Here is a 21,869-nt window from a genome sequence, read left to right as displayed (position 1 = left end):
ATGACAAAAAAGGACACCTAACACATAAGTACTACTTCATCATCTAGTCAAAAGTCAGAAGGAATTACATGAATTGCAAGGTACTTTAACTTATATATGATCATTAAAACCCAATGGCAATATAAAGACAGGCAATTAAGACTCAAAAGCTCTAAAATTGAAGACAGGAAAATAAAGGCTGAAACCTGTATGTTTCTCCAGCTTTCATTTTCATGGTTAGATATCCAGACCTTACTATAGGAAATATGCAGTTACTATATATATTTGACCCAGAATATAAGGAAGCTTTAAGAAGTACAAAAAGGATCAAGATCCATAGTTTGTGTGATCAAATGCTTTTCTAGCTTGTTTCAATTCTTCATTCATAGTAAGTATTTAACCCTAGCAAACTTCCTTGGGTCCTTTCGAATCAAGAAGGTGATATATTCAACTTGTACTCGACCTTGTCTTCCAATTGACATTGCCTTGTGAGTCATCTCAGTGATGACCTCTATGACAAGGTCTTCAAGAATATCCACTGACTCAGTATAAGGATTCTGGTCATCCCCAAATCCATACATCATACACTGTAGTTCCTTAGAAAAAAGTCTCTATTACTCTGTCCACCTTCTGCACCTCCTCCAATTTCTTCATTTTCTTCCTCAAATGTGGGGCCTTCCTCTTCATCTTTCTATTTTTAATTTCATCCATTGTGTCTTTAATTCCCATTAGCTCTGTTACTTTTCTTTGCAGTCTCAAATTGGTCTTTATGCTCACTCAGTGTCTTCTTAATACTCTTTATCCCTTTAGTCATATTTTCTTTCAATTCTTGGAAGTGATTTAGGAGTGTTGCATGATTATCATTCATTAATTTTCTTAAATCTTGTATATCTTCAGGATATTTGGTCGGTTCCTTTGGCTGGGCCATGTCTTCCTGCTTCCTAATATGGCTTGTAATTTTTCGCTCATGTCTAGGCATCTGAATACGTCAATCAATTTGCTCTGATAGCCAATTTCTTCTGTTGCCTGTTTGCCGCCTCCCCCCCCCCCACCGCCCCAGCTCTTCTTTGATACTTGGTTCACCTTATTCTGAGTCTTTAAAATTACCCAGCTTAAGTTATCAAAACCGGGCCAGGGATTCACTAATGGTGTACAGATTTTCTCCCAGGAGTTGGGGTTAAGAGAGTCCTTAAAGCAGTTTTTGTCCATGCAATTTCCAGACCAGCCAGCACATGGTGTTTCTTGGAAAACCTTTCCGTGGAAGTGTTTCTTTCAATCTCTACTTTCCTGTGTGGTGCAGTCAGAGCTGAAACTCACAGCAGGCTTTGCTGGCTGAATTCATGGAAGAGAAGCCTTCTGATGCCCCTTCCCTTTTCCCTTGAAACAGCTGGCAGGGAGGAGGACATCTGTTCCCCCCCACTGGGCTGCAGGGAGCCAGGGCTTTTACCCCAGCTTAATATCTTGGGATGGGGGAGGGGAGCCCTTCCCAGCCATGGTGGGCATTTGATAGCTCAGGTTTGTTGTTTTGGGTTCTTCATCTCTCTGTCCCTTGCCCTCCTGGGAGTTGCATAGCACTGTCCTGGTCATTGACTCCCAAAGCAGGTCCCTAGGACAGCTTTTGGCCCTTTCTCCATTGTTTTTGTGAGAGAGTTGAGCCCTGCCTGCCTACTCCAATGCCATCTTCCTGGAACTCAACTAGCCTAGTTGAAATGAAAACATTCCACAAGAACCACCCCTGTGAGGTGGCTGGCCTGCCACCTCCAGGGTCCTTCTGCTGGAGAGGGCAGCACTCCCAGCAGCTCTGGGCACAGCCCTCATGGGCTGCAGGTGGTGGCAGACCCAGCCTCCATCCTGCAGAAAGACAGTGGATGCCGCTGCTCACCCTCCTCCCCGGGCGCAGCTGGGCCCGGGCCTTGGAAAGCAAAGGTCCTGCTCCTCCAGCCTGGGGGATGACTGTGAGGCCAAGCCCCGCTCAGAGGGTGGCTTTGCAGTGCCCTTCACCCGAGTCCAGGGGCCAGTGAGTGTGCAGGCTGCAGACTGAGAGGTGCCCCCATAGCTGTGGGCCTGCACTCAGCCTCCTGTGCCCCAGTCCCAAACCCCACAGTAACCAAAGGCTAAAGGAAAGCCAAAGCATCCAAAATCCCCTCCCATGTCAGGCTTCCCCATTGCAGGAAAGGGCACCCCTAGCCACTCAGTCCTCTCCTCCAAAGCTCACGGCCCCCTCGTACCTCTTTGTTTCCCCCACATCCAGCCACCAAAAGTCCTGCTGCCTTCAAGTCCACACCACCCCGGGATCTGTCAGGCCCTGGCACACTCGCTGTCCTTGGATAAAGCCCACGCTGCCTGTCCTGCTCGCTCCCTTACTCCCTGCACAAGCGCGAGTAGTTCTGACCTCAGGACCTTGGCACAGGCCCCTCCACAGCCTGGAAGATTCCTCTCTCAGACCTCTCCCTGGTGGCTTCCTCACCTGTTGGGGCTCAGAGCAAGCACTGCCTCCTTGGAGAGGCCTGATTTTTAGTGAAGGTTCAACAGCATACAATTGTTGTGAGAATCGTAGAATGAACTTGAAATACTCATCACCTGCTGTCAGTAATGGCCCACCCATGCCAAGCTGGTGACGTCAGTATCCCCGCTGCCGCTTATTTGAAGCAAATCCCGGACATGATGTCAGTCATCTGCAAATATCGTAATGTCTCCAAATGAGAAATTGTAAAAGATGATCCAGGCCACCCGTTCTGAAAGGATGTCCCTTCACTTCTGTGCTCTGTGCCTTCCCCATTTTCATTGGCATGCACTTCACACTCCCTGACATTTATTTTGTTCATGGTTATATTTTATGGGATTGCCTCCCCATCCAGTCATGAGAACGTTCCTGCCCTGAGAACGTCTCTCTGCCTGCCTTGTTTCTGTTAAATACCATCGGCTGCCCAACGCCTGGGGCAAGGCCAGGGATCCCACAATTTCTCTGAGTAGACGATGACCGAAGGAGAGGCTGGCCACCTGCCAGGGTCCACTTGTCTGGCCGAGGGCAGCAGGAGGTGGTGGATGGATGGACATGCACTGACCTTCTGCTGTGGGTTTTCTCTTTTAGATAAAGCAGCAAGCTCTTCTGGAGACAATGTCATAACTTGTCCTGGAGTAGAACCTCAGATACTTGGAAAGTAAGTGCCCCGACCTGGGGACCCTCATGGCAGGAGACCAGATGGGCAGTGGTTTAGGGGTCCTGGGTGAGGACACCCTCGGCCGGGGCACCCGGGGAGCCCTCTGTACCTACCCTGATGGGTGGTCCTGGGGGTGGGCAGGGATCCATGTGGCCAGGCTCTGCTGAGGACGGCAGGAGGTGGAGGGTGCCTACCTTAGTTTCCCCACTGCTGGGACATCTAGCAAGCCATGGGTTGTCTTGACAAGAGGGATTTCTTGGCTGCCAGTGTTGGGGCTGGAAGCTGGCTCCCTCCAGGGTGGGCAGCGCTCTGGTGCTGGCAGCCGACAATCCTGGGGTCCCGTGGCTCCCCCACCACATGGCCGTATGCTCTCCTCTCTCTGCCAGTTCCCAAGGACTTCCAGCATCTTCTCCTCCAAGTGGCTTTCCCTTGAAAGCCCCCAGTCACAGCACTAAGGGCAGTCTCATTCCCCTGACTGCAGCATAACGATGTCCTCAGAAGTTCCACTGACGCTGGGTTACACCCCAGGACTGGGTGCAGGTCGTGAACATGGTTTTTTCTGGGGCACGTGCTTCAGCCCATCCGGTTCCAAAGGGCTCCTGCCACTCGCCAGAGCTGAGTCCATGTGCCCTGCCCACACGGAGGAGCCCAGGGAACCCCCCCATTGCTGCCACTCACGTGGCACGTGGCCACACGGCGGGCAGAAAATACCGGGCTCCTGGGGCCAGCCGTGTCCCTCTGGGCCTCTGCGCCAGGCCGACCTCATGCTCTGGGGAAGGAGAGCTTGCCCCGTTCTCTCCACTACCCCAGTGCCTTGCTGGCAAAGTCACTGTACCCAGGAGAGCTAGGGGCCAAAGCTCAGCCACAGGGGAGACCTGTTTGTCACCGGCCCACCCCCTCTGTGCTTTAGGCCCATCTTCGTTGAAATCAGCCTCAACAAAGGCATAACCTTCATCGCCAACAACCTCAAATTCAGAGGAAAGGACTGCATGAGTACTGGGTGGGGACACCCCCATCATGGGGCCCATCGGCCCAGCCCTGATGCAGACACACTGGGAGGCAGCTGGCAGCCAGGGTGAGTGAGTGGGGCAGGGGTCCACTAAGACCAGAGTCCAGTCCTGCAGCACCCCTGGCTGTATGGGCCCCAGGGCCCACCCCTCCAGGTCGGGGTTCAGGCAGGGGGATGGGGCAGCCTTCACCACACATGGCATCCGTGGCCCTGGGTGCTGCCGATGTGGTCTGGGCATCTGGCCATGGACTCCTGGCCCCTCTGGGGTCCCCCGAGGTGGAGTGCCTGAGGAGAAGAGGAGGCTGAGGGTGGAATGCCTGGGGATGGGAGCTGGGAGTGGGCCACCCAGCCCCATCCCAGCCCTTGGCCACACCTGTTCTCTGGCAGCCAAGGCTGGATGGTGATGGTGGCCTTTCCACAGGGGGAGAATCCTGCTGCCAAACCCACCGAGGGCAAGGCTGGGAACACAAGCAAGGTCAACAGCCAGCGCCCCATTGAGCAAACCCCTGAGAAAGCCCCTGAGATGCCCCAGGAGGCCCCCCCAAAAAACCTCCCTGGAAAGGTCCCCAAGCAGGCCCCTGGAAAGCCGCCTGAGAAGCCCCCCGCAAAGCTCTTCAAGCGTCTTGCAGCCAGAGCCCTCGAGTGGCTTTCCAAGTACCACAGTGGTGATACCTACCGCAGTGGTGATGCGGACAGCAGCAATGAGCGCACTGACCAGGAGGGGACCCCCGAGGGCGAGGGCGGTGGTGAGGAGGCGGAGCCCCGTGGCTTGGAGATCCCCTTACCACCACTTGTTGAAAGCTTCATCAGCACCAGCAGCAGCGACTTCCCCTGGATCCCCTTGGTGGCTGGCGCAGCTGCCCTGCTCTTCCTCCTGTTGCTGTGCTGCTTCTTCTACCTGTGCTGTTGGGTGAGTGCCCCTGCTACGTGAGCAGGCAGGTGAGTGCCCCTGTTACCTGAGCAGGCAGGTGAGTGCCCCTGCTGCCTGAGCAGGCAGGTGAGTGCCCCTGCTGCCTGAGCAGGCAGGTGAGTGCCCCTGCTATGTGAGCAGGCAGGTGAGTGCCCCTGCTGCCTGAGCAGGCACCTGAGTGCCCCTGCTGCCTGAGCAGGCAGGTGAGTGCCCTGCTGTGTGAGCAGGCAGGTGAGTGCCCTGCTACGTGAACAGGCAGGTGAGTGCCCCTGCTATGGTTGCATCTCCCAAGACTGACCAAGGCTCAGGCCCCATCACCCCCTGGAGCCTAGAGGTGCCCTGGCTTCCTGCCCCACCTGCCATGGGGTGCTCACGGGGAGGCTGTGCATGCTGGGCCAGGCTGCTCCGGTGCCCACAGCCTTTCTAGAGGTGACCAGAGGCAAGTGTGCAGCAGGGCAGCAGGAGGACAGAGAGGAGTGCTCCTGGGCTAGGAAGGAGGGGACTTTGAGGGCCTGGAGGACCGTCCCAAGGGCTGCAGGAAGGAGGAGGAGAAAGGGGGGGGCAGAGAAGGAGCAGGCGGGTCCCTGCCCAGGGAGCGCTCAAGGGAAAGCCTGTGGGGACCATCCCACAAAGGGCTCTCGGCTTGGGGTGGCCTCAGCCTGCCTGGCCTGCCCCAGCCCTCCAGGGAGGGGCAGTGTCCCCATAAGAAAGGAGGAAACTGAGGCTCAGAGGCAGCCATGCTGACCACAGCCCCGCAGGCATCAGTCTGTGCCCCATGGCTCTGAGCAGGGTCCCCACCTCTCCCAGGGGCTGAGGCTGAGCCCAAATCACACCCTCCAGCACAGGTTATGTCTTTTTTAAAAATATTTAATTTTAAAGAAGCTTTATATTACATAAATGCTACATAAAAAATATATACATAAGGGATTCCCATAAACCTCACTGTCTCCCCCTCCCACACTTTCCCACATCAATGACAACCTTCCTTAGTGTGGCACATTTGCTAAAATTGATGAACATGTATTGAGGCATTGCTACTAACCATGGACTCTAGTTTACATTACAGTTGACACTCTGTCCTGCACAGTTTCGTAGGTTATGGCAAAATCCATAATGCCCTGTACCCATCATTGCCTTGTCCTGGAGGACAACTCCAATGTCCTGAAATTCCCCTCATGTGACACCTCTTCTTCCCTCCCCCTCCCCTCAGACCCTCTGGTGGCCACTGCCTTTCTATCAATGATAGAAGTTCTTCCATTGCTAGAATAATGTCTATAATAGAATAGTAATAAGTCTACTTTAGTCCAGTGTTCATTCCCCAATCTTGAGGATTTGACGATGGTGATGCAGTTTCTGATTGAGAGGGACCCTGTTTCCCAGGTGGTAGGTTGATGTTACTCTCTTTCTTGCAGTTGCAGACACTCTGCTCTTTGGGATGGGCATTGTCCATCATCATCTCCTTGTTAGTTGTGCTGGATGAGTCCAATGAGCTGGAGAGTAGGTGCTGCAACTCTGCTGAGATTCAGGACCCAACTGGCACATGGATGGACCAAAGATTTTAAGTCTCTGGAACATACATTTAATAAGTAGAGTGCTAATTATATTTCAAATAAAAGGGACAGAGGAGCCTTGTTTAGGGAAACTATTCAAGAGTCTAAGTCTGTTACACTGAGGAGCATAGATTCCAGAGTAAGGCCAGCTGATAGGGTGCCTAACTCCTGAGCTGCTCTGTGCTGCTTTTGGTGTTTGGGTGTCTCTAGCTCTTAGGAGCCCTGCTGTTTGAGGCATTGTTTACCATGGCAGTCAATGGGATCCTGCTGAGCCTGCTGAGATGCACAGAAGTGTAACCTCTGGAATGACCTTCTGATTCACTTTGAAATCTCTTAGCCATAAAAACTCATTTGTATTGAATATTTCCCCCTTTTGGTCAAGGTCTTTGTCTGCATGCGTTGTTGGTTGGTGTTGGTAATAATCCCTTGGTGCCAGGGGGGCTCATCCACAGGCATCATGTCCCATGCTGGGAAAAGGATAGTGTGTTTATATGCTGAGTTTGGCTTTCAGAGAGGCCACATTTCGGCAACAAGGAAGCATTCAGGAGGTAACTCTTAGGCAATATATAATGTTAGGCTAAGTTTCAAATTCACAGGACAGGTCTGTAAGTACGGTCATCAATATCGAGGGCCTGGCATCATGGTCTCTCCTCCTTCACTAGGCACTGCCCTTGTACTTGGGAGATTCTTGCCATGCTGTTAGAGAATGCAGCAGCCCTCTCCAGGATGGGAATTCAATATTCTTTTACTAACTGTGTGGGTCTTCAACCATCCAGACAGTGAACGCTTGAACATATTCATATGCCTTCGAGGCATGCCCCAGGTGGACCCCTTCCCACATTTCTGTAAGCTACAGCTTCTTTGAAAATAAAGTGGAAAAAATAAGGTCCTGGGGGAATATACAGGAGAAATTATTACTGTACATACAAGACAACAGACCTTACAGTGATGAAAGACACAGTGTCTAAAAACTTTTTATATTATGTCAATTTTTAAAGTTTTTTTTGTATTTTACTTGTTATTTTAAATACTAGTATTATTTCATTTTCTTATTAATCTTATTTGGCTATGTCTTTTTAACTTTCTAGTGTAAAAGGGAGCCGGACCCATGTAGGGTAAGTCCTAAGTGCGTCCTGACTTCCTGTGAGCTCATCTGCCATGCACCGAGCCTCCCGCTGCCCATGGAGGGGTCCGCTCCCACCCCAGGAGCTCCACCACCTGTGCCAAGAGCCTGCAGAGCAGGAGGAGGGGGGCACAGGGGTGGGGGGGTTGGAGGCTGCTAGGGAAGCCAGGCGTCCCCCTTCCCGGGCTCCCACCAAAGGGGCAGTGTGGGCAGCCTGTGGGGGATCTGCCACGGGCCCTCCTGAGACAAGTGGGGCACTTGAGCCCCTGCCGGCTGGCAGGATGGTACTTGCCCAGGACTCAGGGAAGCTTCTGGAAAAGGAGCCTCATGTTGCAAGGACCCACCTCTGGGATCTGCCATGCCCTTTTGTTAATTACGGTCTCCTCGTGGGCAGAGGGGCCTGGCCAGGTCAGCCCTTGGGCCTGCAGCGCTGAGGGTGGGTGAGGGAGCTTACCTGGCACAGAGCTGCGAGGGACGCCCACCCAGGGGAGCCCAGGGCTGGGTTCAGGGCAGCAGCCATGGGGCCAGGTGGGCCTGGGGTAGTTGTGCTTTCAAAGCTGGAGCCCAGTGGCTGAGGGGCATCCCCTGCCCATGCGTGGACCCCTGGCTGGCCCAGCACATGGTGTCTTCATTTGCCAGGGCAGCTCTGACAAATGCCATGCACCAGGTGACATGAACCTGGAGGTCACTGTCTCTGGTCTGGAGCCCAGAAGTCCAGCTTTCTCCCGGATCTGCAGGGTTCCAGTGCCAGTCACTGCAGCCCTCGGGGTCCTTGGCTGCCCTCATGCCTCGGCCACACGGCGCCATCCTTGGTCCCCTCCATCCTCTGCTTTCAGGCTCCTCCCAAGTCACATTTCCTCCTTCATGAGGCTCCTGGAGTGGACAGAGCCCCTGCTTTTCTTTGGCCACCCCTCCAATAGTGACTTCCTGGGCACGCCCTGTTACAGACGGCTCCCCCCAGAGAGCACGGCTGCAGGCGTGAACCCCTCTCTTCTGGGGCCCTCAATCCAAGCCCCACACAGGGCACAGCCTCAAGGAGGCTCTGCCAATGGGGGCATCAGATGAGCGAGGGGACAGGGGAGCTTTGCAGCACTTTGGGGACGAGCCAGATGCCGTCTTGTTTGCCCCAGAGGATGCTCCCTGGAGGCGCGGGCTGCTGATGGAATCCAGGGTCCCTCACTCAATCGTTCCTTATTCACCCCACAAACATCGGCTGAGTGGCAGCACCAGCCCCCCCGGTTGTGCCGTCCTGGAGCAGGTGCTTTCTCTTCCTACAGACAGTGTGCTGCAGCCCGCCATGCCCCATGATGATTACCCGCTGCTGTGACTGCCCGGACACTGGGCATGTGAGGCAAATGGAGGTGAGGAGGGCTGGGGCAGGGGGGAGGGTGATGGTTCAGGTGCAGAGGCCCTGCTGGAAGGCTCCACCTGGGGGAGTCCAGGGTCCAGGGCACTTTGCTTCCTCCCTGGGTGCCGGGGGCCAGGGGAGGGCACGAAGCTGGGGGTCAGTGTCCCAGGTGCTCCAAGTCGACTGAGCCCAGCTGCCCCTGCCCCACCTGGTTGCTGGGTGGTGGCAGGCAGCCCACAGGAGGCAGGTAACTGGTTGCCACCCAGGTTTCCTCAGCTCAGGTGTGGCTCAAGTTTCAAACCCCAGCCAGGGGTGGAGGGAGAAAAACAGCCTGAACCACAAAGAGGGGTGAATGAGTCATAGAAATAGAGACATTCTGAGCAGCCACTGTTAGCACCTTCTCAATTCTCTGGAGACACCGCAGCTGTGTCTGGCCCAGCAGCAGCCTTTTTGGCAGATTGAGGACAAGAGCTGCTGGCTTCATGGCTGGTGACACGGGGTGCAGGGCTACAGGGAGGAGGAGCCCCAAGACCCTGTCCTTGAGTGACCAGTGCTGGGCCTTGAGTCCTGGGAGCCCAAGTCTCAGCCCTTCACCCCTCCCTGGACACGCTGCTGCCCACCTGGTCGGGAGAGCCCTGCCAGGCCAAGGGTCCTGGGGTGAAAGGGCCACCTGGAGGACAAGAGCCCCAACCTCCTGCTGGCTGGGCCCCTCTGTCCTGCTCTTGCATCTGCTCTGTGCTCCTCTGCAGCCCTGGAAAGCACTGGAACAGCCAGCCCTGCCCTTGTCCTGACACAATGACTTGTTCGGCCTGCTTGGCCCAGACCCGCCCCGCCCTGTGGCTCAGGCCAGCCAGGTGCTGCCCTCCACCGGCCCAGGGCTCCTTCTGGACTGTTCTCTGCCCTTCCCACCCCCATATCAGGAACCTGCCCCTGAGCTGAGCATGGGACCTCCCACCTGGCCCCTGCCTGCCCCCTCCTCCTCCACCCCAGCACAGGCCTCCCTGCCCACCGTGGGCTCCTGCCCAGCTCCCCGCACCCCCCAGCTGCCCCCTCAGGGACCTCTCCTGGCTCCTGGTGTAGCTCACCCGACCTGGGAACTTGTCTCCTAAATGAGCCACTGACCCCCCACACCAAAAGGGTGTCTTGTTCCAGATTCTGACACTTAGCACAGTGACCACCACCCCAGCAGGCACGCAGGCCGCCAGGCTCCGCTCCCGAGCTCATGAGGGTTCTTGGGGCTCAGCGGGGGTGCCTGACCCTCTCTGGACGCGTCGCTCAGCCATGCCGCATCCTCATGCCACGTCTCCTTTGCAGGGCAAGCTGAACCTCCTGTGTGCCCTGTTGAGTCGGCGCTGCACCCCAGTGCGCCTGGTGCGGCCCCTGTTCCAGTGCATGGTGAGCAGGCGCGGTGCTGCCCCCATGGCAGGCTGATGCCCCAGTGCTTTTCCTCGTGATGCCTGCCCACAGACAGGGGCCCAGCCCTGGGAAACGGCCTCAGGAGCACGCAGGCCCCAGGGGCCGGCCGTGGCCGCCCATGCGCTCCTTCCCTGTGGTCTTGGATGGGCGGGGGACTGTCCAGGCTGGAGGCTGAAGGGCCACGGCCAGAGTCAAGGGCAAGGGGCTACAGAGCAGGGCCGACCGCCGGCTCCAGCACTCCTGGCCCATGAGCCCCCTGCGCCTGCAGCCCTGGGGGTCAGCTGGCTGGCTTTATGCCTCCCAGGAAGTGGCCTCCCATGTGAGGGCCTCTGGGTGGAGCCCCCACGGGCTCTTCCAGGTAGCCACAGTCCCCTGGAGTGGGCTCCCCGGCACAGGGGGTAAACGGCAGTGCTGCGTGTGCACCTGGAACCAGGGCGGTGCTGTGCTCGTGGTGGACCTCCTGGGCAGCTGCCCTCAGGGGGCCCTACAGTCCTCCCCTCCAGCCCCTCCTCCGGCCCGAGCCTTGGCGCTGTGGTTATGTGCAGTTGTAAAGACCGGGAAGCAGTAGCACAGAGAGGCTCGTGCCTTGCCCCACCTCACACAGCCACTGCGGGGCGGGGATGGACCAGGACCCAGCAGCCTGGCTCCGGAGCCCAGTGCCCTCCTCGCCCTGCACTGCCTGTGCTCGGGTCAGCACTTGGGATCTCATGTGGTCATCCTACATCACCTGGCAGCTGTGCCCACGTGGCTGCGGGCCCCCTGACCCAGCCTGCTGTCCACCCTGTGCGGCCTCCCCCATCACGCTTTGTGCAAGTGGGGCAGGGGCCCTGGAGGTGCCCAGCCCTTGACTGCCGTGTCTGTGGCTCTGGTGGTGCTCCAGGACTGCTCTGGGCTGGGGCACAGGCTCACTCTGGGCACGGGCCAAGGCCCTGAAGGTCACTCACCTGGCGTCCTCACCTGGGTGCAGGGAGGCAGCCGCCCACCCCTGACCGGCCCTCACCCCTGCCCTGGCCGCCTCCTCTGCACCTCCCAGGTGTGGAGACAGAGGCTCCGCCTCAGCAAAGGGCTGGGTACTGCAGGGGGCAGTTCCTCTCCCCACAGAGCCCCTGGCTGGCCCGCATCTGGCCGTCAGGTGGACCCTGGGAACACCTGGAAAGCACGTTTCTGTAGTGGACTGGGCTGTACGTGCAAGGCTCTCGGGCACTGGTGTCTTGATTTCCACCCCATGTCCCAGCAGACTCCTTCTCCATGGGAACCCGCCTGTGTTTGTGTGCCTTGGTTGGAGCGTGTTGGGGTGGGTCTGAGGCTGCACGGGTGCCCAAGGGGCAGGTGAGTCTTGTTCTTCTCATCCTGCCCATGATGGAGCTGGACCAAAGGGGGCACAGACGTAGGGCTGGGGAAATCCTAACGTGACAGTGTCCTTCCACCAGCGATCTTTAGAAACATCTCTGCTCGTGCCTCTGGACTGTGATGGCACCTGGCTCCCCTCCCTCCCACTTCCCCAGGAGATCCAGAAACAGGGTCCAAACCCCAGAGCCCTGGACGCTGAGGCTCCCTATCAGCCCTACCGGTCCCTTCAGGAAAGGTCCTGAGCTGCGCAGTAGCGAGCTGAGGAGACATAATGGTAGTTGGCTTCACGTGGCAATCACTGATGGCCAGAGAGGAAGGAGAGCTGCCCCCCCCAACCTCACATCCCTTCACCCCCTCATGCCCATGCCACGGACTCAGGATCCCTGCAGCCCCCAGAGGGCTCCTCTCCTGGGTAGAGGTGTCCAGGCGCTTACATCTGCCCCTCTATCAGCACTTGTTCAGATCATTCCAGGGTGCCCCTGCAGCCCCAGGATGGGCATGATTGGGGCAAGAGACTGCAAGTGTCCCGTAGACCATGCCCTGAAGGAAAGCAGAGGGACCTGCAGCCCTTGGGGAGCACCAGCCCCAGAATCAGTTGCTCATGTTCTGGAATAAATGAGCAGAAATAAAGGAGCGAGAAACAAAGATAAAGATTCCATTCTATGCCCAACAGCGACAAAAACCAAAGTTCCTGTAAATAAGTAGAACTCGATGGATGTTATCCCAGGGTGGCATGCTCTGGGTGAAGAGAGAGGCAGCAGGTCTAGAGAGAGTGGGAAATCAACATGATCTTCATCAGCCCAGTGGTCAAGGTGCTCGTGATGATACTTAGTGTTGGCACAGAGAGAGGGTGGGGGACGGACATCTGCCTGCCCTGCAGGCGTCAGTGTGGACAGGATCAGCTTTCTGAAGCACTTATCATCCTGTGCCTGGGCCTGTAGATGCAGCACTCTCTGTGGATGGAGGAATAGATGGATGAATGGGAGGATGGATGGATGGGTTGATGGGTGGATGGGAAGGTGGAAGAGTGGGTGGATGGATGGAGGGATGGAAGGATGGATAATGGATGGATGGGTGGGTAGATGGAGGTGTGATGGATGGATGAATGAGCATTTATGGTTGGACAAGGGCCTGCAATGTTACTTTTAGTCATTTCTCTGACACCAAGATGCATGTTTGGATCTGGCATGTATGAAGGCACAGAAAACCTCTTTGGGGGACAATTGTGGAAGGATGGAAGGGGTCCCTGTAACATTTTCAGGGGTGACCATAGGAAGAACTTTGTTTAACCAGTTACTGCTTGTGTAAACTTGGCCTAGTTTCTTAACCTCTCAAAGCCTCACTTTTCTCATCTGAAAAACAGGGAAAAATAATAAAACTCGCTTGTCCTGCAAAATACAAAGGCCACACACCAACCAGGCCCAGGCGGGAGCCCCTCCCCAGCCCAAGAGTCACAGTCCCCAGGCCAGATGAGTAGAGGGTCTCGTGGCTCAGGGTCAGTGCTGGGGGACAAGTGCTGTGATTGCAGGTAGGATTGGGAAGTCCCAGGAGGCACAGGCATTTTATTTTATTTTTTCATTGATTGAAATACATCACTCATACATAAACATTCATAAACAATAAATGTATAATAGTTGTGAACTTACAAAACAAGCATATATGACATCAAACAAACATATATAACATCTCGCCCTACCACCAATAACTTGCATTGTTTTTAAACCTTTTCAACTAATGATTAAAGAGCATTGTCAAAATATTACTATTAAGCAAAGTATTTTTCCCCTATCCAATCTGATTATTATCTTTATATTATTTATATACAAACATACATAAACAATTAAGTGTATAGTAAAAGTTGTGAACTTACAAAGCAAACATGCATGACATCATACAGGGGTCCCATACATCAGCCCTCCACCAACACCTTGCATTGTTATGAGATGTTTTTTACACACTGTGAAAGAACACTGTTGAAATCTTACTACTAATCATAGTTCCTATCTTACATTTGGTGTGTTTTTCTCCCAACCCACCCTATTATTATTTTTTAAATGTATTTTTTATGACAGAAGTTGTAAACCTATAACACAATCATGCACATGTGCAGAATTCCCAAACAAAGCACCCCTCCATCAATACACCACAATGTGGTGTGTCATTTGCAACAGATAAAATAATATCATCTGATTACTGCCATGTCCATAGTGTACATTTGACTCACATTTTCCATACTGCCTCAGAATAAACACAGTACATCTTTTGCATTGATGCACGAATATCGTATTATTCCTACTAACCACAGTCCATAGGTCACTCCAGCCATACCTTTCCCATGCTTCTCCACATTCCCATCGCCCTGCAGTAGTGATATACATTTGTTCTAGCTAACAAAGGACACTCTTGAATCTGTACCATCAACAGTTCTCATCCACCTCTTGGTTTACTGTGCTACCCAGTTCCTAGATTATTCTCAAGCATTCTGTCAGTGGCATTTACAAAACTAGACTACCATTTTCAGTCACATCCCCATTTATAAACTAGCTGTTACTCACTGTGTGTTAGCATCCACTCTATACATTTCCACAATTTTACAGTAAAGCTAATTAAAACTTCTACATACATTAAACATCAGTAGTCCACTCAGTTCTTCTCTTATCTCCTTTAAGAATCCACCACCTACCACCAGGTCTTGTGCTACATTCAGCTCACAATAGGTTGGCTTGAAGGGAAGGCAACACAGAAGTAAAGGTAGAGACACAAGAGGGGAGAGAAACCTGAGACCAGGGGACTCACGGCTTCTGGAATGAGAGCCTCAACCCTGGTTTTCCCATTGCATTTATTGGGAACTACCAAGCAGTTGTTTGCTATCTGAACTACAACATCATTTACAAAAACAGGAAACAACTGCAACATCTAACAACAGCTACGTTTAACAGGTGTAACATTTACAGTAACAAACAGGTAAGCCAGTTTTCCACAACAGTCTTGAAGATATTTTCCAATAATTTCTTCCAGAAGTTTCATGGTTCTTGCTTTTAGTTTTAGTTTTTTGATCCATTTTGAGTATGTGTCTTGGAGTTGGTCTATTTGGATTTTTTCAGATGGGAGTTTGTTGTGCTTCTTGGACAGGGATATCTATGTCCTTCAATAGGGTTGGGAAATTTTCTACCATTATTTCTTTAAATATTCCTTCTGAATCTCTGGACTGACCATGTGATAGCCAGGCCCAACAGACTTGCAAGTCCTATACTCTGGTTTATTGGACTTACCCCACTCAGAGATCATGGAGGTGAAAAAGGTCAGCCACCACACCAGGGAGCCAAGAGTGCCTACAACTGAAAGCAAGAGGATTGCATCCAGCATCCATGTGGAATCTAAGCCCCCTCATGATATAGATTTGGAGTGGACACAACCATTCTAAGGTCCACAGGATGGAGGAATAGAGTATGAATTAGAGTGGACTTACTGATATTCTATTCATGAACTATTGTGATTAGTAGTAATTGAAGAAAATGTGGCATTGGTGTGGAGAAAGTGGCCATGGTGGCTGCTGGGGGTAGGGAGTGTAAGGAAGAGATGTGATGTGGGGGTGTTTTTGTGACTTGGAGTTGTCCTGGGTGGTGCTGCAGGGACAGCTACCAGACATTGTATGTCCTCCCATGGCCCACTGGGTGGACTGTGGGAGAGTGTGGGCTATGGTGTGGACCATTGACCATGAGGTGCAGTGGTGCTCAGAGATGTATTCACCAAATGCAATGAATGACGGAGGGGGTTGTGGTTATGGAGGGGAGGAGTGGGGTGAGGGGGGTGAGGGGTATATGGGGGCCTCATATTTTTTTAATGTAACATTAAAAAAACAAATAAAGACCAATAAAAGTAAAAAAAATATTCCTTCTGCCCCTTTTCCCTTCTCTTCTCCTGCTGAGACACCCAGGACACGTATGTTTGCATGCCTTTTGCTATCATTTAGTTCCCTGAGACCTTGTTCAATTTTTTCCATTCTTTTCTTCATCTCCTCTTTTGTATGTTCACTTTCAGAGGCCATTTCTTCAAGCTCACCAATCCTTTCTTTTGCCTCCTCAAATCTGCTATTATATGATTCCAATCTTTTTTAAATTTCATTGATGGCACCTTTCATTCCCATAAGGTCTGCTAATTTTCTATGTATGCTTTCAAATTCTTCTTTGTACACATCTTAATATCCTTAATCTCTTTAGCCAACTCATTGAATTTATTAAGATTTGTTTGAACATCTATGATTAGTTGTCTCAACTCCTTTATGTCATCTGGAGGCTTATCTTGTTCCTTTACCTGGGACATAGCTTCCTGTTTCTTGGTGTGGATTGTAATTTTTTTGTCGGTGTCTTTGCATCTAGCTTACTAGGGTATTTTTTCTGGGTGCAGTTTTTCTCTCTAGTTTAGGGCTTCCTGCCCTTTCTCCCTTGCTGGTTATGCAGTAGGAGCCAAGCATGTAGTTGGTCCTGTAAGCTGTGGAGGCTCAAGCTGCCCTCATTGCACCAGGGACCAATGAAGCTTCTTCCAACTTTCTCCTTTGCCAGGGACAGGGACAGAGTCATAGCCATGTGGAATAATCCATGTGCAGGCCTAGACTGTAGTTGCCCAGAGAGACTGATGGAGCTTCACATCCCTTTCTCCCCTACCTGGGGCAAGGATGGAGCTGCAGGTGTGGGCAGCAATCTCTGCAGTGCAGGTCTAAGATGACTGCAGTTGCCCTGGTAGTCTTCTGATTTTCAGTCTATGCCAGCCAGAGTTCCCTGCTGTTGCCTGTATAGGCTGGTGCAGGGTTCCTCAGCCTCCTCCCTGCCAGAGGTGGGGCTGAAGCCTAGGTGGGCTGCAGGCTGATCTACGTGAAAGAAACTGTCAGCCCAGCTTCCCCTCAGGCTGGGGGTGGAGTCAGAATGGTGGCTACTGGCCTCTTTCTGACTTGGGCTGGTTCTCACCCCAGCTGTTCCCAGAGTTATCTCTTAGCCAGCCAAGTCTCCCAATCAGTAGCTGAAATCGGCAGCTAACCGTCTCCTCCTACCCTGTCTCTGGGAAATGAAGCCTCCAATTCCTGTCACAGAACAGCTCCTGGGGTGGCTTGCACCACCAGAGTAGGATCATCACCTGTGTCCATGGTTTGGCCAGTAATTTCCCAGAGAGGCTGGCACAGGTCCCTGCAGCTTCCTCCCTGCTGGAGGTGTCTCTGGGGCCGAGGCTGGAGCTGCAATCTGACCTGGAGGGAAAGAAGCCAGTTCCCACCAGCACTGGGATCCTCAGTCCGCCCCGCTTCCCCTCGTGCCAGGCACGGAGTTAAGAAGGCAGCTCCTGGTCTCTTTCTGACCTGGACAGGCTCAAACCTTAGCTGTTCTCAGCATCATACTGTAGCTGACTGAGTTTACCCATCAGTAACTGAAGTTGGTGCCCACCCATCTCTTCCTCCCCCATTTTGGGCAAGTGGAGCTTTCAATTCCAGCCACGGAACAGCTCCCGAGGCGGCTTGTGCCTCCAGTGGAGGATGGGCACCGGCCTCCAGGGTGTGGAGCCTGTACTTACGAGTCTTCCCTGCAGACGGGCAGTCTCCTCCTTCCACTCCTTCAAGGATGTGGCAGGATGCCCTTCTGGTCTCGTGGAGCCCCCAAACAGGATCTTCAGCTAGCTCCAGAGAGCTCTGGGTGTTTGCTAACTGTGCTGTAGCAGGAGCTGACTCTAGGAGCTCCTTACCCTGCTGTCATCTTGCTGGTTCCCCAGGCGCAGTCATTTTTGATGGAAATGAGACTTTGTGGAGGAGGTAAAGTTTGGGTTATCTTTTAAAAGATGAGTAGATGAGAAAAAAAAGGGCATTCCAAAGAGAAGAAGAGTGTATATAAAAGCTTAGAGATGGGGAGAGCTTAGTGAATGTAAGATTTGGCCACATCCTGAGCCCCCTGAGCAGGCTGCCCCGGTCCCTGCCACGGTGGGATTGCTGCAGGCCAGCACAGGCACCACGGGGCCAATGAGTGACCACAGCCAGGGGACAGCAGGTCTCCGACCCAGGAGGCATCCACCCAGCAGCAGCGTGTCCGCGTGCTGGAAGGTTCTCCGAGCACTCCTGGGCAGTTCATGGCCCCTGAATCCAATACCCACTGTGTCCTGGGTTGGGGGTCAGGCCCCGTGTCTTGCAGAGGAAAGCTCTGAGCTTCCTGAGGTGCCGGGCCCCTCCTCAACCCCAGCTGCGTGGGGCTTGCTTCCACCTGCCTTCTGTGTCCTCCACCGTCCCTCATGCATGAGGTCCTGAGGTGACCCCACCACACAGGACAGACCCTGGTGTGTGCTCAGGGTGTGGGGAGAGATGCATGAAGTCAGCAGGGCCTGGGGACCTCACGTGGTTCCAGTGGCCATTCCTGTGTGGCTTGGAGGCTGTGACATGACCGTTCCCTGGGGCCCCTGCTTGGCTGTCCTGGGCAGTGTCTTAGCTTCCTCCAGCTGCCATGGAAGTTTCCCGAGCTCCGTGGCTTCAGGCGCGCACACTGGCCCGTCCTCCATCCACAGGCTGGAGGGGGTCTCCAGGCCCCTTGGCCTCACCTGGTGATGTGCACAGCTCTGCAGGCCATTTGAGGACCTGGGCGCCCTGGGCTCACTTTCCAGCAGCCGGGGGGCCACGTGCCTGAGAGCAGGGCTGTCTTGACATCAGGCACCTGGCTCAGAGTGGGGCATGGGCAAGCCCTCATGGAAGGCCAGGCAGACACGGGTACACAGGCGAGCTGGAGGACCACGGCCCCGGGCCTGAGCTGAGGGGGGTGGGCAAGCACCCGCCGGGGCCCTGCTGGGCCTGTCCTGCTGAGGCTGGCCTCTGGGGCACTGAGGGTGCTGGGCTCTAAAGGCAGACGCCAGGGTCTTGGGGTGCTGCCTGCTGGAGGCAAGCAGGGGTCCCAGAAGGCCGGGGGTCTCCCTTCTCCCAGGGGGCTGCCCGAAGGTGCGGGGAGACCCTTCCTCACTGGAGTGAGGGAGGGGCCAATGTGCTCTGGTTGCTTGCGGGGGCCTTGACTGGAGGGTGGGGGTCCTCGGCAAGCCCGGGTGGGAGGGGCAGGGAGGACAGCAGCGCCGGGGCAGCGGGTGCCACAGACAGACGCAGGGTCTGCACGGGCTTCCTTGCACAGTGGGTGGGGTAGACCCTCTGCCTTCAGGGGCCCCTGCAGCCCCCAGCCTCATGTCCTGCAGTGGCCCAGGGCCATGGGGAGGGGTCCTCCTTCAGCAGACACTCGCCAAGGCCCAAACCAGGCAACGCTGCAGCCCCAGGGGGAGTCGGGACACAGGGAGAGGCCAAGGTCAGAGGTCAGGACTGGGGAGGGTGGGGGGACCCCTGCAGAGGAGGTGACAGCCGAACCTTTTCACCAAGTGGAGTGGAGGATGGAGGCCAGCACCCAGGGAAAGGTCCACCGATGGGTGCAGGTGTCCTGAGCCCAGCCCACCGTGCCAAGGGAACTGTAGCCTCCGCTCCCAGGTCGGATGACCTTCCTGTGACCTTCTCTCTCTTCTCTGCCCTACAGGGGAGGTGCCTCACCTTTGCCCCAGTGAGAACCCCATGCATGCCGGTGGTCTGCGACCCAAACCTGTGTGCCCCACCCTGCCGCGAGGGGGCCCCTGTTGCGGCGTGCCCGCAGTACTGCCGTCCCCCCACTGCATACCCCCATCCCTGCTCCCGGGCTCTGGCTGCCTGCCCTCCACGAGCCCTGCCTGCAAAGCCTCATCGCTAAAGCGTCAAAGGGCCAGGATTGTTGACTTGATGAGGTGGACACATAGTTTTGGTTTTACAATCAAAAAGATGTTGGCATTTGTTGCTGATGATTAAAAGAGTTTATTAGATGGTGAGTTTCTGTCCTCTCCGAAACGCATATATGCTCCACCTGCTAGAATAACGCATCCCGGGGCCCCGTGGGGGATGGACATGGATTGTGCCTCTCACAGCACCTCGTCTTCATCCATCTGCCAAACTCCGCTCCATGAAAAAGCCCAAAGAGCCTGTTTCATGTGAATCCAGTCCTAACTTCATGCAAAGAGAAGCCTTTGAATTTCTCATCTCCTTTCTCCATGTCCCTGGTCTCCCACTTTGGAGTCCCACATTCTGAACGTGTCATAGAAGGTGGTGAGGAGCCCCCAGGGTCACTAGCTGGAAGCACAACTTCTCCATCCAGGTGCCCTGAACTGTGCCCAAGCCCAGAAGGATTCCACTGAACCGTGTCCTCTCCACTAGAGAAGAAAATTGAGTCCCCATCTGGGTCCATCTGCCCCTGCTGGAGAATCCACGCCCCAGAAGGATGAGTTTTAGTGAGCAGCGTCCTCCCACCAGGCGCAGCCCACGGTCTCTCTGTGTCTGTGAAATCACCAGGCCCCCGGGCCCCCGGAACCCAGCGTGGCATCCCTGAGCCCCTCAGGAGGGTCTGCAAGGGCAGCTGTGACTGAAGGCGCCCAGGCATTCTCTATTACATTATTTTTTCATTTAAAAAATTTATTGAAATATATCATTCATACATGAACATACATAAATAATAGGTATGTAGTAAAAGTTGTACACTTACAACACATCATACTGGGCTCCCATACGTCACCCCAGCACTAATCCTTGCATTGCTGTGAAACATAGCAAACTATAAAAGAGCATCATCAAAGAATTACTCCTGGAAAACGGACTTTGGCCCATGGTTAGGGCGTCCGTCTACCATATGGGAGGTCCGCGGTTCAAACCCCGGGCCTCCTTGACCCGTGTGGAGCTGGCCATGCGCAGCGCTGATGCGCGCAAGGAGTGCTGTGCCACGCAAGGGTGTCCCCCGCATGGGGGAGCCCCACGCGCAAGGAGTGCGCCCTGAGGAAAGCCGCCCAGCGTGAAAAGAGAGAGCAGCCTGCCCAGGAATGGCGCCGCCCACACTTCCCGTGCCGCTGATGACAACAGAAGCGGACAAAGAAACAAGCCGCAGCAAATAGACACCAAGAACAGACAACCAGGGGAGGGGGGGAAATTAAATAAATAAATAAATCTTTAAAAAAAAAAAAATTACTCCTAACTACAGTCCATATCTTACATTTGGTGTATTTTTCCCCAACCCACCCTATTATGTTTTTTATTCATAAACCTTACAATTTATCTAAAGTGTAAAATCCATTGGTATAATCAAAAATTGGGTATTCATCATTTCTATCAATTTTAGAGCATTTTCATTATTTAAAAAAAGGCAACTGTAATACCTATATATTAGCAATTCTGATTACAAATTCTCTTATGTGCTTTTGCCATTTCTACTCATTTCCAAACATTTACAAACTACTTTTTGCCAATTCTGCTCAGATTAAACCCAACTTTCCATTCCCTAACTACACTCTCTTCTCTGGTGACATGTCCTAGTTAGCCATTCTTTATTTTTATTTTTTTTAAAGATTTATTTATTTATTTGTTCCCCCGCCCTGGTTGTCTGTTCTCTGTCTATTCGCTGTGTCTTCTTTGTCTGCTTCTGTTCTCAGCAGCACAGGAATCTGTTTCTTTTCATTGCTTCATCTTGCTGTGTCAGCTCTCCGTTTTTGTGGCACCATTCCTGAGCAGGCTGCACTTTCTTTCACCCTGGGTGACTCTCCTTATGGGGCGCACTCCTTGCACGTGGGGCTCCCCTATGCAGGGGACACCCCTGAGTGGCAGGGCACTCCTTGCATGCATCAGCAGTGTGCATGGGCCAGCTGCACACCAGTCAAGGAGGCCCGGGGTTTGAACCGCAGACCTCCCATGTGGTAGACGGATGCCTTAACCACTGGGCCAAGTCCGCTTCCCAGCCAGTCTTTATTGATCTTACTAGTTAGGAAACTAAACTCTCCACCTCAGTCCTGTCTTCTTGAAACTTTCAAGTGAGTGTAAGGCAAGAACAGGTTCTGGTGTTTAATCAATACTGATTGAAAGAAATAACCATAATATCTCCCATGTTTAAAAAAAAATTCCTGGAGGGGCCCGTTTCTGTGTATGCAGGTTGTATGTGCAGGCTTACCCTGGGACAAATA

The 21,869-nt window shown here is 53.7% G+C and overlaps 1 protein-coding gene and 1 long non-coding RNA gene across 3 annotated transcripts in view; both read left to right on the top strand.

The window, feature by feature from the left end:
• The window catches only part of LOC131278994 (anthrax toxin receptor 1-like), a 55,761-nt gene extending 46,667 nt beyond the window's left edge, over positions 1–9,094 (top strand). Inside the window, exons 11-15 of one of the 2 annotated variants that reach the window (XM_058299629.1) lie at positions 3,071–3,140; positions 4,051–4,215; positions 4,571–5,059; positions 7,698–7,724; positions 9,010–9,094. In XM_058299629.1, coding sequence (XP_058155612.1) covers positions 3,071–3,140; positions 4,051–4,215; positions 4,571–5,059; positions 7,698–7,724; positions 9,010–9,040 — 782 coding nt within the window. In that variant the 3' untranslated portion in view covers positions 9,041–9,094. Of the gene's footprint in view, positions 1–3,070; positions 3,141–3,526; positions 3,714–4,050; positions 4,216–4,570; positions 5,060–7,697; positions 7,725–9,009 lie in introns of those variants that run through there. The other variant, XM_058299630.1, reaches the window with a different exon arrangement.
• Positions 9,095–10,395: 1,301 nt separating this feature from the next.
• Positions 10,396–19,694, top strand: LOC131278993 (uncharacterized). The gene is made up of 2 exons (XR_009186340.1): positions 10,396–10,475; positions 19,379–19,694. It is a non-coding gene; the product is annotated as an uncharacterized lncRNA (long non-coding RNA).
• The last annotated feature ends 2,175 nt before the right edge of the window (positions 19,695–21,869 follow it).

Source organism: Dasypus novemcinctus, chromosome 6 (genome assembly GCF_030445035.2).
Source record: "Dasypus novemcinctus isolate mDasNov1 chromosome 6, mDasNov1.1.hap2, whole genome shotgun sequence".
NCBI lineage: Eukaryota > Metazoa > Chordata > Mammalia > Cingulata > Dasypodidae > Dasypus > Dasypus novemcinctus.
Note: the sequence above shows the minus strand (reverse complement) of the source record. Positions and strands in the feature narration are given on the sequence as shown.